Source organism: Hipposideros armiger, unplaced genomic scaffold, assembly GCF_001890085.2.
Source record: "Hipposideros armiger isolate ML-2016 unplaced genomic scaffold, ASM189008v1 scaffold_216, whole genome shotgun sequence".
Taxonomy (NCBI): Eukaryota; Metazoa; Chordata; class Mammalia; order Chiroptera; family Hipposideridae; genus Hipposideros; species Hipposideros armiger.
Genome location: NW_017731566.1, coordinates 581,546 through 598,673, shown reverse-complemented (window position 1 = coordinate 598,673; position 17,128 = coordinate 581,546). Strand labels below are relative to the sequence as shown.

At 54.9% G+C, this 17,128-nt stretch overlaps 1 protein-coding gene across 1 annotated transcript in view; it reads left to right on the top strand.

The window, feature by feature from the left end:
- Positions 1-638: 638 nt before the first annotated feature.
- Positions 639-17,128, top strand: part of DOCK1 (dedicator of cytokinesis 1) — a 461,498-nt gene continuing 445,008 nt past the window's right edge. The window contains exon 1 of the mRNA XM_019654186.1: positions 639-807. Within this exon, the coding sequence (XP_019509731.1) occupies positions 762-807 (46 nt within the window). The 5' untranslated portion in view covers positions 639-761. The remainder of the gene's footprint in view (positions 808-17,128) is intronic.

The window sequence follows — 17,128 nt, the reverse complement described above, 5'->3', positions numbered from 1 at the left end:
CCGTTGTCACCTGCCCAACGCCTCCCCACCCCCTAACCTGGCGAGTGGGGTGATCCTGGCACAGCCAGGCACTGAGTAGGTGCTTCATGTTTATCAGATGAGTGAATGGACCATGTGCTCTGGGAGCCTCCTCCCAGGGAGCCTCCGGGTTTGCTGGCTCCGGGGTTCTCCACCAACGCGTTACGAGTGGGGGACCGCACATCGCCAGGCGCCTGTCCGAGCAAAATCCCGGGGCTGAGCAAACCACACGCTTCATTAATCGCATATAACCCCCCCTCCGCCCCCGTCGGGGCGCACCCCCTCCCCCCCTAAGGTGCCCGGTCCTCAGGGGGGCTCGCGGAGTCAAGCAAACTCCCCTGAGAATGGAAAGGCGACGCCCCTGCTGGGCTGCTCCTCCGGGGGTGTCCGTGGGCCACGCATGTGGGGGGCCGGGCGGGGGCGCGCGGTGGCAGAGCCGAGGCCCCGGTTCCGGGTGGGCGGCGGGCGCGGGGTCCCCGGGCCGGGTTGCCGCGGGGCCCGGGCGGGAGGAGCGCAGCCCGCGGCCGTCCCGCCTCTCGCCCGCGCTCCCGGCCGTTCCCATCCGGCCCGCGACGCCCCGCCCGCCCCGTCCCACATGACGCCGCCTCCGCCGCAAACTTTTTCCTCCCCATCCTGTCGCGGCTCGAAAGGAATGGAAAATGGCGGCCTAGGCGCGGAGTTTCCTGCCCGACCAGCGGCGGCGGCTGTCCCGGCGGCCCGGGGCGCGGGGCCCGCGCGGCGCCATGACGCGCTGGGTGCCCACCAAGCGGGAGGAGAAATACGGCGTGGGTGAGCCGCGCGCCTGTCGCCCCCACTTCCCCGGGGCCCGACCCCCCCGGGCCGGAGCGCGCCCGGTCGCCGGGCGCTGCCCACGCGGGTCCCGGGCGCGCGCTGTCCCCCCGCCCCCGCGAGAGCCCGCGCGAGCCGGGCCGGAGACGCGCGGGGACGGGGGGCAGGTCGCGCCGCCTCCCGGGGGGCCCCTCCGGCATCCGGCCCTCGGGCGGGCGCCCCCCAGCGCAGCAGCGTGCTGCTGTGCGGGCCCGGCCGGGACACCCGGGTCCTTGTTTTCCGCGCCTTTCTGCTGCCGGGCGACGCTGTGCCGGGGTCTGGGGCGCCCGGAGGGCAGTTGCAAGTTGCAAAGGACCGGAGAGAAGAAGTGCGCTCCCCGCCGTGGGAGGCGGCACGCGCGATCCGGGGGGCCGGCCGGCCGCTGGGGGGCCCTCCCCGGGACCGTGCGACCCTCGCGGAGGCGCCGCCGGGCGCCCCGGTGTCCCTGGGCCCAGGGCGAGCCCGTGAGGGGGAGGGCGGGACCTGCTTTGGCGGCTGCGCTGCTCTTTGTCGGGTCCCGAGGAGAGGAGCGGGGTCAGGTTGCACGTTCGCATGTCGGAGCCCGGGGCACGCCGCGGAGAGCCAGGCTTCCTTCGTGGGCGAGCAGACCCCGGCCCTGCCCGCCCTGCCGGCCTCCTCAGGGCCTCTCCCGGCCTGCCGAGCCCCCCCATCTCCAGGGTTCCCCGCCCTGGACCTTCCCGGTTGGTTTTCAGTCTCACTTTTCTCCTGTTGGGCGACCCCAAGAAGTCTGCCCGGCAGCCTCACCCAGGTCAGACTCTGCCTGACCTGGGTGAGGCCTGTCATGGCCTTGGCCTCCCCTCTGCACCAGGCTGTGTCCTCCTCGGCTTCCCCGACCTCCTGTGTCTGAGCCTTTGCAGGGCCCCGGGGCTGTGTTGCCCGTGCCCACTGCTGGTCTGGTTTAGTCCTGGCCCTCTGACTTGTAGGGAGTCCGAGAGCTGGGGGAGGAGATGGACGGGGAGGGGCGGGAAGGGGTTTTTCTTTGGGGCTCCACACTTTTAAGACGCCTTGATGCCCTTCGTTGGCTCTCAGGGTTGCCTGGAGGGCATCACCGAGGATGCTGCAGGTGTGGACACCTGTAGAGTAGCGTGACTGTCCTGTCCGGAGAAGACCAAGGAGAAGGTTTGCAGGTGGAGAAAGCGGGGTGTCCCCGCAGGGGCGACGGCTGTGGACTAGAAGACAGCTGTGTTCCTCCGTGCTGAGCCCCATGCCTTCCAGAAGCTCCGCCAGCCCTCGCTGCTGTGACTTCTGACATCGCAGCTTTGGCTTGTGCTTTGGTGTTAAGAAAGCTCCGTGTTGGAAACTTTCCAAAGAAAAATGCTCAGGATGGTTTTTCCAGGCAGTTCCAGGAAGGGTGTGCGTGGCAGCCAGGTAGAGGAGAGAGTGGGCTCTGCTGCTGAGTTTTTCCAGGTGGGGATGAGACAGCTGAACTGGGTGGAAGTGACAAGACAGCACAACTCCGTCAGCATCCGAAGCAGCTTTGACCACCTAGAACCCCTGCCAGGGAGGCTTGGAACCCCGGTTTTGGGCAGAGAGGATGGTGAGATGTGTGCTTGTCGCAGAATTCGCACTGGGAAGCTTCTGCTGGTTCCCAGGGGTGCAGACTGGGTGGTGTAAGTGCTGGGATGTCGGGGTTCAGTCCCATTAGCTGACTGGCCGTTTCAGCCTGAGGAAAAATTCCTCGAGACCCCCCTTACCAACCACTGTGTTTTTTGAGGAGCCTCAGAGCAGAGCTGCGTTTCTCTGGAGGGGCCCCGGCGGGCCTGTGCCTGGGCCGCGCGCTTCCACTCAGGCCGCTGGCTTGGCCGATGAATGAATCACGAGGGGAAAGAAAATGGTAAAACTCCATCTCATTTGGAAACATGAATCACAGCTCATTGTTTGCGAGCACTTGGAGTCTGTTAGAAGCATTGTCTGTAAATGACACACTTCAGTTATTTATTTATTTTATAAAATCGGTGAAAGAGTAAACAGCAAAGGCAGGAAACGCTGGTTCCCCCATCCCCCATCATTCCGGTGGGGGTTGCCCATTAAATGTACCAGCCTTTCAGTTGGTCCCCTTGGACTTGAGTTTGGAGGTTCAATGTTTACAGATACAGCTTATTAACATAGGCATGAACTTTGACCTAGCTGTCACGCCAAGTGGCTGGGCCCGATGAACTTTTCCATCAGCCCCCGCCCCCCCAGCTAGGTAGAGCCTGCTGTTCCAACACCAGTAAACTTGTGTTTATTCAGATCCTGGTCCTAAGATCAGGTAAAAAGCTGCATCCACATGGTCTCCAGTCACACCTGAGGCTGGTGGTCCAGGCAGCATAATGCCACGTCCATACCCAAATCCCCAGAACCTGTGACAATGACACGTGACGTGGCAGAGGGACTGTGCAGATGTGATTGAGGTCATGAACCTGGGATGGAGAGATGATCCTGCATTATGCACGTGGGCCCAGAAAGCAGAGGACTTCCTCTGGCTGGTCATGGAAGAGGGACTCAGGAGTGGGGTCACAGGGCTCGGTGTGCAGTTGCTGGCCCTGAGGTTTAGGAGCCCACTTGCAAGGACCACACAGAGGCCCCAGGGGGCCAAGGCGGCCTCCAGCGACAGCCAGCAAGGAGGCAGGCGCCTCAGTCCTACAGTCACAGCTGGGTTCTGCCAACACCCTGGATGAGCCTGGAAGCCATGCACCCCAGAGCTGCTCCCACAGCAGCCCAGCCTGCTAACGCCTTGACTTTGAGACCCAGAGCCACTGGGTTCTGACTTTGAGACCCAGAGCCACTGGCTGCCTGACCTGGAGAACTGTGAGGTGATAAATGTGGGAGGTTTTGAGCTGCTCAGGATATAGTAATTTGTAAGGGCAGCGATAGAAAACTACCCGGGCGTGTAGAGAGCAGCTTGGAGGAAGAGGAAGGTTCTTTTTCTAGCCTTTAGCGCTGTTAGGAAGCTGACCTAGTCCCAGGGGACCCAAGTGTGCGCACTTCACCCTGGCCGCGTCTGCGCAGAGCTTTCCAACAGGAGAGGGCATTGGCGCCGCAGACTCCTTTAACTCTTATTCATTACGTGACCCTTGAGCAAATGACGGACGTTTTCATAGCCTCAGTTTCCTCCTCTGGAAAGTGCAGAGACCAGGGAGGGCTCACTGTGACAGTGCCGGCGGAGCGTGGGACACTGCCGGAGGAGCCGAGCACCCAGTGGGGTGTTGCTTTATCAACTTTTTATTTAATAAAGCACAGTGTAGGAAGGTAGCGACATGTGATTTTCTGCTTGGACTTAACAGTCATGGTTGCGGAAAGAAGGCTGTTCTTCAAAAGTTGATCTCTTAATGGTGTGTTTTGCCCCTACTGGGGGGAAGTGACACTTACTTGGCCAGATTAGCTCTGAGTGATACTTGCTAGGAGTAGTGTAATATCCAAATAAATTTGGGAGTGTGGGAGCTGCAGAGAGATCTCTTTTGTTATCCAGAATAGCAGGCAAGCTGCAACATCAGGGAGGAAAATTAGATTTGATCGTAAGTAAATAGAAATGCAGACATTTTCCTTCACTGGAGTTGCAGAAAAACCAAATTAGGGCATATTATATTTCTACAAACCTGGTTTTACTTTGGAAATATTATACAAATTTAAAATTTATTGTTGTGCCAGTGTTTGCCTAGAATATCAGACATCTTTTCAGGATTGTCTTAGGGTGTGAGAATAGTTCTTTTTCTTGTTCTCTGTGACCTCTGATGAGGCAGGGAGTGAAAACCTGGAGAAAGAAAAAGGCTGCCCTGGGGTCTTTCACGGGGTCCATCAGAGAGGGTCACAGTGCCAGTGCCCACGTGCACATTCTCTCCTCCCTCTCTCCCTCCCTCCTTTTCCTTCTCTTTTTTTCATTGAACTTCGTATTTTCAGATAATTATAGATGCATGTACTTGGAAGAAATAGTAGAGAGATTCCACATACCCATTACCTGTTTCCCTCAAGGTTATATTTTGCAAAATACGGTATTCTCTCAGAACCAGGGTGCTGCTATCCATAGTCAGATACAGAGCCTTTCCATCGCCCCAAGGACCCCTCCTGTTGTCCTGCTGCCGCCACCCCCTCCCGCCTCCTTCCCACATAATTTCTGCAAACCATTCATTTGTTCTCCATTTCCATAATTGTGACATTTCAGCAACGTTACGTGAACAGAATCATGTAGTAGGTAACCTTTTTGGGTTGGCTTTTTCCACTCAGCTGGCAAGTCTCTGGATTTTTGTCAGGTTGTTACACGTATGGATAGTTTGTTTCCTTTCATTTATGAGTCATGAGCCACGGAGTGGCTGGACCACAGGTGCTTTCACTGTTCACCTGCCGAAGGACAGCTGGGTTTTCATTACGAATACAGCTGCTGGGGACGTCCGTGTACAGGCTTTTGTGTGACCGTCAAGCCTTCGTTTGCTGGGATCAGTGCCCAGGAGTGCAACTGCTGAGTTGTATGGTAGTTGCATACAACTCTAGCTTTTTAAGAAACCGCCAGACTTTCCCAGGGTGGCTGTACCGTCACATTTTCCCAGCAGCCACGTATGTGTGATCGGCTCCTCTCTGACCTCGCCGACACTTGTGATCGCCCTGCTTTCTGTTTTCGCACTAGTGTGTCATTGTGGGTTGGATTTGCCTTTCCCTGATTACAGCCCATCCTGAAGGATACCTTGGTCTAGTTTGGGAGATGATGCTGCAGGCAGGTGCCTGTGCTGTGTCCTGGGGGAAGGCTCCCGGTGCTCCGGGCAGGGGCCGCGGGGCAGTTCAGGGAAGGGCCCCAAGTCCAGTGTGAAGACAGCATCCTGGGGTGGGGGCTGGCCGACAGGTCCGGAGATGAACAATGCTTTACACCACTGGCCGACCGCTTGTAAGACGTTCGCTTTTCAGACTCTTTCAGAGTCTTGAGAAGGTCTTCAGTGAGGTAAGCCATCGTGAGGAAGGGACGCAAAGAGGCGTTGGAGTTTGCGTTTTAGCCCTGACACGGCCACTTTTCATTCAGGTGACCTGGTGCAAGCGTTCGAACCTCTCCAAGCCTAGGCCCACATTTTCTAAGTGGGATGGTGAGGCTCTGCCTGTCTCCAAGGTCAGGCTGATGGGAAGTCACGGGAACTACGGTACCTGACCTTCAGGCAGTTGGGCAGCTTTGTTCCGCAAAGAGCGTAGTGTGTTTCCTGCGTTTGCTTTCCTTAGAACGGGGGAGGTGCTTGGGGACCTGCGTTCAAAGGCCCGTGTAAAGTATGTGTGTTAGGGTGCTGCCTCCACAAAGCACCACGGACACGGGGCGGGGGCTGGAACAGCAGGAATTCTTTCTTCTCAGCTCTCTGAAAGTCAAGAAAGGCTAGAGATCCAAGATTAAGGTGTCTGCAAAGTTGGTTCCTTCGGAGGCCTCGTTCCTTGGCCGCAGATGGCAGTTTCTCCTGTGGTCGTACCCTCTGCGTGTGTCTGTGTCCTAATCATCTCTCCTTACAAGGACCCCATTCATGTTACTGGGAAATGACATTGAACCTTGGCGCTTCGTCTTCTTGAAGGAATGAGTGCAGCATGAACAGAAGTTTGTTAGTAAAAGCGAGCGCACTCCGAGATGCGGAGCTGGTCGTGGAGCGGGCTGATCCGAGGGAGGGCAGCAGCCTGCTTACATTGGAGGAAGGTTTTTAGATCTACGGGTAGAATTGCCTCCCTGCCCTTCTCTCCTCTCCCCGCTGTCCTTCTCCCCTGAGGTGCCTAGGCCTGCCCTCATGGCGTTTAGCAATGCTGTTCTGTGATTTAGGGGCATGCGTGAGCCTGGAATCCTGCTGGGCAGCTGCAAGGGGCTTTCCAACCGGGCTGACTTTCTCCTTTTGTTCATTCTACCCACCCAGCCACCCTATCACTCATACTGAATGAGGGCCCGGGGCCCTTATGATTTCACTTCTCCTTAGTCACTTCTCTAAAGACCCTTCTCCAAATACAGCCACATTCAGAGGTACTGGGGTTAGAATGTCAGCATTTGAATTTTGGCGGGGGGGGGGGACGACGACACACAAGTCAGCCCATAACATTATGATTATCACGATGTAAGACTTTTCCTCTGAGTTTTCACTTTCTTCCATGGCCCCCATCTGGGTGATTTTTTTTTTGTAAGGTTGCAGGTCCCCAGGGCTTTGGGGACACCTGGGCAGTGAGAGGTGGAACTCACAGTGTCAGCCCCCACCCCCTTCACAAGGCTCATGGAATCTGATGTAAGGACTCTGACTGGGTTCTTTGTTGAAACCTGGGCACTCCTTGTAATCAGACAGTGACAGGACAACACCATCAGGTGGTTGGAGACCCTGCAGGAAGTTGTGCTGTTTTAAGTGTGTTCACTCAGTTGCGAGCTGCCAGGGGAAGGCTCCTCCCAGGGGCGGTCTCTTCAGCCCCCCCAGCCCCCTGCCATGCCCACCTGCGTTTGCTACTGGGAGACTAAGACACCCTATTGTGAGGGTTGATTTTCAGCATCCCTGCGTTTGTGTTTTTGCGGGATGAGTAGAGTGGCCAGGCCCATGCTGGTCCTGGAACCCCAGTCCTCCAGCGATGGCAAGGAGGCCTTTGGTGTTGACACAGCACACGCACTGCCGCCTTTCACTTGGTAGACCGCGAGGCTGGCGCTGCCAACCCCGTCATACCACGCACAGCTCGCAGCGGTCCTGGGCTGCCCTGGGAGCGCTATAATTTCAGTAGCTAATGGGGCAGGGGAGGGTGTTGGCCTGTGCCAAATTGATGACAGTGCTTCATGATCACTTAGAAGCACCCAGGTGGCAGCAGGGCATTCTGCAGTCATCGACTTACCTGCGTGCAGGTGGGATGCTGAACATCAAAAGGCAGATGGTTTCATCCTAGATAGGTATGTCTGTCAGCTTGTTAAATTTTCATCTGGGAGCCTTGGGGAGAGAAGGGTGTTTTCTCTCAGCATATGGTTTGTGTCAGAAGATCACAGGCTTGGGGGCCTGCAGGTCCTTCTTCGAATCTCGGCTCCTTCTCCTACCAGCCCGGTGACCTTGGCCGAGGTGTTTCCCTCAGGCTTCTTCTTTGTAAGATTGGTGATAACAACTCACCTTGTTGGGCAGTTCTGGGGAAAAAGAGAGGGCACCTAGCACACACCTGGCCCCCATCTGTGCTTGCTAAATGTTGGTTCATTTTATCCTCGACTGATTGTAAGTAGAAGCCGCGTGTTGCTGGAGACTGACTCTCTTGGGTCAGCCTCTCCCCAGTCCCCGTCTGACCTTCGGACGACAGAAATGCCGGTCCTACTGCTTTGGCTGCCGTTGTAAGGTGAGAGTCGACGATGGCAAAGATGTTTAGTGGCTTCCCTAGAATTTAATGTCCACCTGACGTCTGCGTCCTGGCAGGGCTGGGTGAAGGCAGATCTCTGAAGCTTCTGTGGATAATCGAACCTCTCATCAGAAGTGTCACTCACGTCTTTCTCCTCCTGGTGCAGTTGCCATGTGCAGTTGCCATTTGCTGCTGCTTTTTCTCATGAGTGTGACCCCAAATTTACATGCTGTCCTGAGCAATTTTGTTTAACTTGCTTGCACGCGTTAGGCACACTTTCGTACGCACATGTAACTGCTGTGATTTCATTTCTGAATTAGGGTTGCCCGCTGGAGGTGGTGCCCATCCGCTCGCATTCCTTTGCCCAGAGCTAATGGCACACGGGGCTCCGAGATGGCGCCTGGCGTGTGCAGGCACAGACAGGAAGGCGGCAGTGCGTCCCCTCTACGTGCTGCTGTCATCTCACTCCCCACCGATCAGAACAGTTATGAGGGTCCCTTAGCGCCGTGGGCTCAGAGTGCCGGGAGGGACGGACACTGTCACACCTGTTAGTCCCTGAGAGTCGCTTGGCAGAACAGATGTCCAGACCCCTGCAAAGACGCGACACAATGTGACTGAAGACAGACGCAGCTCTTTTCTCTCTTTCCTACCTTAGCTTGTGCGTGTTTTGCAACTTTCGTCCTATGGCTTCACAAGTCTCCACTGTGCACCTAATCCAGAGGGTGCTCCTGGCGGGGGCGGGGAGCATAAGGAAAACTGCTTTCTAAATGACTCATCTTCATATTTGCCTGGTAGTTCCGATTCTGTCACCCTAAAAATGTTCACAGCACCCCCAGGCCCCTGTCCTGTGTCCGCTGCATTCTCGGGGCCTCAGAAGGTGGAGTACTAAAGGCCGGCCTGGTCTGCAGGCCTGTGTGACACTTACTGCCGCCTCCTCTGCCCTCCAGGCCTCAGGCCCTTCACCCGGGAGAGTGGACAGTAAGAGCGCTTCACCGCCCCGCTGTGCCTGGAGCAGCTGGCGGGAAACTGCGTGTGGACCAGCTTGCAGAAGGAGGCAGCACTGGCTCAACGTGACGTTATTCATGTTTACTGAGATGGTCGATGTTAACTTGTTAGGGAGAAACCATGCCATTTCTGGTGATGCTTTGCATCACTTTTTAATTGGAAGGGGGCAGTGTGCAATCATGAGTGTTACTTTTCCTAAAGTTTTGCAATTTTTATTTTAGTTGTCACTAGACATTGATTAATACTGTGAGCAGATGACCATTCTGCATAAGCAGCTGACCTGGGCAGCTAGACCACCAGTAGAGATGAATAGTGATGAAGGTGGTAAGTGTGTCCCAGCCTCAGGGACACATACAACTCTTATAAGTGGCAGAGAGATTAGGGACAACAGAAAACGGTGCCTTCAGAGAATCCACCCCTTCCCCCCCCCCTTATTTCGGTTTGCTCGCAGCTTAGTCTTTAGACACTAGGCACCCAGAGCCACTCTCATGGGGCTAACATTCCACTGCAAGGTCAGCAGTCTCTGATCTGAAATTCTTGGGGCTGCTGGTCTTTCAGATTATAAGACTGACATGCTACCTACTGCGCTAACGAGGCCCCTTAGTGGTCTTTCAGAATTCAGGTTTGTCACAGTGTGGAGAGAAAGTTGGTACCTGTGCACGGGGCACGTGCCCCGGCAGTCCTCAGCAGGAGGGCAGCACCCCGCAGTCAGACGCATGGGGCATCCACAGCGTGAGGGCTGACCCATAATTAGCCTCATCTTCACTGAGAGCATGGTTTTTGCCATAACACTCTGCGGTTTGTGGAGCTCTGGGGGTTTGCAGGGGGTGTGGATCTGTTCGATGGTCTGTTTGATTTTTTTTTCACGGCTAAACTGATAGGTTCCGTTTGTTTCTCAGAGTGGATTGTCTGTCCCTGGCCCTCTGTGTTCTGATCTCAGTTCTCAGACCCTGGTGGCTGATGAGGATTGGAAACCCTTTAAAATGTCTTTCCTGGTCTCATTTCCTGCTCCACTCCTGTCCGCCTGGGTGCCTGGCTGGTCCCAGGTGCCCAGATCCTGGTCTGCGATGTCCTCCCTCCTGCCTTAGCTTGTTAGGGCTTGTGGGCCCCCCCCTCCCCTGCCGGCCCCCAGCATTGCAGGCCTTGTGGGCCGGGCCTCCTGACCCCTTCTGGAAGAGACTACTGCTCCTTTGTTCCGAACCCCAGGCTGTGGGGACAAGTGTGTGTAAGGGCTGAGGGCTCAGAAAGAGTGGCCCTGAGGCCCCAGGGCCTGGAAGTCTTGAAGAGGAAGAGGGAACGGGGAGGGGAGAGGCCTAGAGACAGCACGGGGCGGGGCAAGTGCCGCCCAAGGACAGGAGGGAGTCAGGACTGAGGAGGCCACAGGCCCCCCAGAACCCGTGGTCTGTGGTCCCCTTCTTTAAGCAGAACGCCGAGAAGCAGACCCTGGGCTGATGGGCTGTGCTGCTGGGAGTGAGCTGCTCAGTGGGCGGGCATAGCGAGGGCCCTGGAGCCGCTGGCCCTGAGTGTGGACGAGGGGCCCAGCTCCGCCCAGTGGTGACTGGCGCTGCCCAGGAACACACCTGTCTGAGGCCCAGTGCCTTGTCCCTGCAAATATTCAGTGACTTCACTACCCAGAAGGCACGTTCAGTGGAGGCTGCCTGGTTTTAGCCCGGGCTGTGATGCTCAGGTGTGTGTGTGTGTGTGGGGGGGGGGCTGCTCTGCTTCCCATTGACATTCTGATTGGATTCTTTTCGGCGGTGTGGGCGGAGCTGTCCTGTGAAGTGCGGGGTCTTAGCAGCATCTCTGGCCCTGTGCACTGGATCCCAATAGCAATCCCCTTCCCTGAGTTTTGAAAATAGCTCCAGACATTGCCACGTGTCCCTGGGGGCAGGAGGGCTCCCGTGGGGAACCACAACCCAAAGTGCTGGGAGTGGCACCGAGGTCACCAACCCAAAGTGCTGGGAGTGGCACCGAGGTCACATTCAACGCTCCATAGCTATTTACTGACAGTGCTGCTACCGTATCATTAGAAGCAAAGCCTTTCCTGCATATTTGGGAAGAAAAGTTAGAAACCTGCAGGACTTGATTTTTGATGGCTGTGTTTTGAGCCAGAGGATTAGGAGGCAGCAACAAGGAGGCCTGGGGTGGGGGGGGAGGGTGTCTGGGGCCAGGTGTCTTGGCCGTCTGGAGAGGGTCAGGAGCCAGCCGTGTTTCTTCTCTCTGAGAGACAGAGGGCAGTTTTGAGGCCAGGTCCCGGGAAGGATACGTGGAGCAGCAGGGCAATGGTGGACCATCCCCAGTGTGTCGTCTGAGGAATACCACTCAGGCTGCCCTGACACCCTCATAAATACAGGAAGCAAGCGTTCACTCTCTTCACTCTCCGAGTTTTATTTGCTGGCACAAAGGCACTTATCAAGCCTCCTTTTTTTTTTTTCTTTCTAAAATAATAACTTATTTTCTTTAACATAATGGACTTTACCAGGGGCAAATAATGATTTAGCAGGAGGGAAATGTGATGATTTTTCTTCCAAATTGCTGTGCTTCTATTAACTTCACAAGATTTATTTTCAAGTCCTTCTAACATCATGTGTGTTCTCTGCCCATTTTTCAAAGGCAGGAATGCGTCTTGGTCCTCCAGGCACGATGGCCAGGCTGCCAAGTTTCTTCAGATTGTATTTTTGGGGGTTGGAGAAGCGGAAGGGAGGGAGTGGTGGTGATGGGGACCGGCAGTGGGGTCTCCCATGTGCAGGAGGGAAGGGACTCGGTCCAGCTGAGCTCAGCGATGTCCACACTCAGGCTCTGGGGCACCCACTCGCGTGGGCTCTGCCAGGCCTTGGCACATGCCCCTCTGTCTGCCTGGAAATACCCTGTATTTACCTCCCCCCTGTCTAACTTTGCCAGGCTCAGCTCCACTTGTAAACCTTTCTTGACTCACTGAGGCCGAATGAGGGGACCTCCTGCACGCTGCTCTGTGCGAATCTGTAACCTGCTTGTCCTCCAGTCTGAGGGGTGGGGGCGGGGAGGGTGCCCTTCTTACCCGAGTCCCTGCTGGACAGGGCCCTGAGGACAAGGGCTGGGCTGTGTTCTTTTCTCTATTTCCTGGCACGCCTTGTTGAATGAAGGAGATGGAACAGAGAGATTCCGTCTCAGCAAAGTGTCAGGAGCTGCCTTGGGTTCCGGGAGTTCCTGCTACTGGGGAGTCTGTTGATGGGTGACCCTCCCAGGATGTTTGGCGGAGTCGGCTCAGGAATCCAGTGGGTGATTGGCTTCAACAGCCTTAAAGCTCCCCACCCCTGACTGTGGGAGGCTCCCGAAAAAGGGCTCTGAACTCGCGGGGATGCCTGGTCCCGTGCTGTGTACGCACTTGGTGATACTGGTGGGCCAGGCGTTCGGCCACACTCCGTCATTCACGTGCTCCCAGATCACTGCGGGTATCACCAGCATTTCTGGGACTTGACTGTCCCTGGAACTTCCCCCTAAGTTCCCCCTCCTCTTAATATTGACACAAGACTGCTTCTCAAGTCCCGTTTTAATGGAATGTTCTAGTGCCGTGCTTTCTTAGTGCGGCCATCTGTGTAGCTGACTGCACGGACTGGGCTAGCAGGAGAGAGAGGAGAACTGGGCTGGAGAAGGGAGGTGTGGTGAGTCCCGGCTCCAGCTCTTGGCGGTGGAGGGGCCCCAGCGCGGCTCTGAATAGCTGCAGGGCGGCCGATCCTCTGTAAGGGGATGGTCTTGCCACCTGTCACTCCTGCCCCCCCAGCGTGGTGCTGGAAAGTCAGTGAAATCAAAGTCGATCCTATGTACGGAAGCACTTTGTAAAGCATTGAACAACTAAAAGGAACAGTGAGACAGTTCTGTTTAGAAGAAAGATCTTTTTCTGTCGAGGTCCAGTAATAAATACTTTAGGCTTTACAGGCCAGGAGGCAAAATTGAGGGTACCATGTAGGTGTGTATAGAACCATTAAAAAAATGGAACCATTAAAAACTGGAAAACAGTTTGGCTGTTGGTCAAAAAGTCAAAGAGAAATGCCATGTGACCCAGCAATTCTACTCCTAGGTCTGTACCCCAAAGAACTGAAGTCGGGCACACAGACAGACACTTGTACACGAATGCTCATAGCGGGACTAGTCACTGTACCCAGAAGAGGGACACGGTTTAAATGTCCATCAGTGGATGACGGCATGAACAAAAGTGGCATGTCCACACAGTGGAGTATTATCCCGCCCTAAAAATGAACAAGGTGCTGACACACACTGTGACATGGATGAACCTTGAAATCATTATGTGAGTGAAAGAAGCCAGACCCAGACGGACCTGTGTCTTGTGATTCTCTTTACGTGAAGTGCCCCAAAGAGGCAAATCCATAGACGCAAAGAGCAGCTTAGCGGTTGCCGTGGGCTAGGCGGAGGCGGTGGGGTGTGAGTGCCTAGTGGGGATGGGCTTTCCTTTGGGGGTGATGGAAACAGAACTTGATAGAGTTGGTGGCTGTGAACATATGAAATGCAACGGAATTGTACGCTTTAAAGTACTTTTTTGTTATGTGAGTTTTATCTCAATTTAAAGAAATGAGTGAAAACCTTCCTGAGCTCATGGGCGGCACAAAAACAAGCTGTGTCTGCATTCGCCTGTGGAGTCATAGTTTGTGGGCCCCTGGCTTAGAGTCTTAGGACCTTTGAGGTTTAGAACAGTGACTGTTCCTTTTGTAATAACATTATGTGCTAATTCTGAAAAGAATGCAAGCGGTATGGAAGGTAGAAAGATGTAAATAATCTCCCAGGCTTTCTCCAAATAAGGGACCATTCAGAAATAACCTATGTGTGGAGCATAGAGAATTGGGGGATTCATAGACTGAAAGTCTCAGCCCCCAGAGCCTTATGAATCCAAGAGGCCCTTGAAATGCAGAGAGTGGGGGTGGGGCAGGGAGCGGTTGGGAAAAAAAAAAGTGATTTAACACAAATCCAATTCTTTAGGAGTCTTGCCTCTTCAACCACGTCACCTCCAGTTGAACAGAACATAAACTCTCCATTTCGCACTTTTCATCTAACCAGCAGCTACCAGCGGGGACCAGATGCGGTCAAGGGCTCTAAAACATTTGTCTGCACGATTTTTCTCTTTGATCTCCCTGATTTATGGGAAGGCGCTTAAAGGTGGGATTAGCGTGGAGTGGGCCTTCCCAGTGAAGAATCTAAGTCCCTGGAAATGAAGGATTGCATGGAAGTGCTTCGTAAGGACAAAGTGTTGATAATCGTGGCATAAACAGTCTTGCATTAGGACTTCCATTTTGCAAGCTGCATTTTGTTTACCTGCCAGGGTCTGCTGCTTACATGCAAACGTGCGCAGCAGCTCTGCAGACTCTAAATGTCTCATCCTCACCGGTGTTTGTGCCAGGTGATACCATGTTGACTGGGCTTCCGCCTTTGTCACTGTTTCATCTCGAGGCTGGGAGTCCATCGCCAGCCCCAAGAAACAGAAGTGTGCCGTGGAGTCTCGTTTTCAATTTTTATTAACATTTCTTGTTTTATACAACCCGCCCACTGGGAAATAGGCCTGATTTGCCCTCTGCTTATGTCCTGAAATACTTTGAATGAAATGTACACACACACACACACACACACACACACACACACACACACACACACCCCGAGTTAGAGCTGGGTGGAATCCTGGCATCACCTATTCCAGCATCTTCACTTGACTTGTGGCCGCTCAGGATTCATGGATACGTTTCTAAGCATACACACTGCTGAGTGTGTGTTGTAAGCCCCCACGTTGGCAGTCACTCGTGGCAGCCCTAACACACAGGACTAGGGCAGAAATGCATTTGAGATACAGGTGACTAGGTGTTTCCCGGGGGGGGGGGGGGCTCCGTCTGGAAGGAGGGACGCGTGACCTTTTCTTGGCTTCTTCTGGACCTCTGCTTGCTGCAGTTTGTCCCCTGTCTCCATTCAGCGAGGCAACAGATGCTCAGAGAGGTCGCGTTCCTCTATTTTGTGTCATCCTTTTAGAAAAACGTCCAGAGACTGAGGTGGTAACGAATGTGCCAGGTATGTGATAGTGTTAGTCGAGTTTGGTCTCTCTTTGGACCACTCTTGTTTCAGTTTGGATTTCTGTGGCGTTTGTTGACCAGAACTTGAGGTGACTAGGAAACTGCTTAATGACCTGCCATCCTTCCAAAGGGGTCAGCCACTGAAATGTGCATTGGCAATTCTCCTAGCGCAGCTAACTTGTTAGTTTCTGAGTAGAGGGTCTCTTTCTTTCCCTGCAGAGACTGTCTCTGGGTCACTCCTTGCATTCCTTCATGCATCTGTCAGTTGACTTTGAGTCAGAGACGCCTATATGGCAGGCACCCTTCTAGGGGTTGGGGCCTCAGTGAACAACAAGGCCGACTTAGTGTGTTGTGTGCCTTCGGGTTGCCAACTGTCTCGTGGGAGAGACAGACTTGGGACCAGGTGGTTAGGATGCCCAGAGCAAGTGCGTTCGGAGGGTGAGGATGCCTACTGTGCAGGTGCGGGCAACCTATGCGGGGCTGACAGCCTCGGAGGGCTGCTAGGAGCAAGTATTGTTTATATAGAGACCTGGGGGCCTAAGGAGACCCCCGGGGGAGCAGTAGGGGCAGGGTTCTCAGCACAGGGAACTGCGCATCGAGGTTTGGAGGGGAGACGAGTGGCTTGTTGGAGAAGCTGTGAGGACGCACATGAACGCAGTGAAGACTCTCCCTGGGCTCAGAATCTAAAGCTTGAGTGAGATGGAGGGCTCCTCGGGTGGGGTGAAGGGGCCCGAGAAGGACTGGGAGGTTCACCCCACCTCCCTGCCCTGCTGGCTGTGACCACCTCAGCCGGGCTTTCAGCGATTAACTGCGGAGAGCTGTGTCCTGGGCTGGTGGCTGGGCCCTGCCCCCAGGGGCCTCAGCAGAGCCGCAGCCTGACTTGTAAGCTTGCCCGGCATTATTAAGTCTCCAACTCCCAATTTACCAGAAAATAAGGAGAAACGGGCTTCCTGTGTTCCATTTGTAAGCATTATTCTGCACAGTTGCCACACAGCCGGCATTGCCCTGAGCCAGAAGGGTTGATCTATTGAGTCTAGACTGGTATTACGGTTAAGTATTTAATCAGGTCACTTTCAGAAGCCTGGCTGCGGGCATTTCATCTCTTGAGGCATTTTCATATGTCTTGTTCGAGGATGGTGTCTCTGTCGGAAAGACTGCAGAGAAGAAAATGTGCTAAATGTGAAGAAAGCCAAAGTGCTAATAATCCCCATTGTCTGGGGAGGTGGAGGGACCCGGGGTTTCCAGCCCGTACAGATCTCTCGGACACAGATGAAACCCGAACCCTATGCATGTTTATTTGTATCGGCATCGATTCTTCAGCTTGTTGTCCTGTTACGGTTGCGTCTTTACTGGCCTGGGTCCCAGAGGTTAGGAGATGGCAGCGCTGAGCTGGGGGTGAACGCTGGCCATGCCCCGTGCAGGCTGCCTGCTCTTCAGAACTAACTGCACCCTCTGCTGTGGTTTGCTCATCTGTAACTGGGGACAATGACAGTTGCCACCCCTTCGTGCTGTTACGGGTTAAATGTTGACCCCCAGGTCACGTGGTTACGTACTGGACTTGTTCTCGAGAGTCTGGTGTAGAAAAGGACCATCCAGGGTGACAGTGCTCAGGGATGAGGATACGACGCCTTTGTTCCTGGCACGAGAAGCGGTGTTGGCTCAGTTGTGGGTGGTGGGCTTTTGGGAGGCTTCACTGAAGGGTTCCTGGCGGGTCTGGAGGGCGCCGAGGGCAGAAGGGGAGCAGATGGGGCACCTGATGCCTAGGGGTTGTGGTGGCTCTGCCTGGGCTGCGTGTGGGAGGCCGGGCGGGGGCGTTGGCCCTCCACGAGCCTGCAGGCCTGGCCAGGGCAGGGACTGGGAGCTTTGTCCTGAAGCCACAGGAGGGAGGCACCATTGTGGTGGGTGGGGGAGGCAGACTGGAACACCTTTGAGCA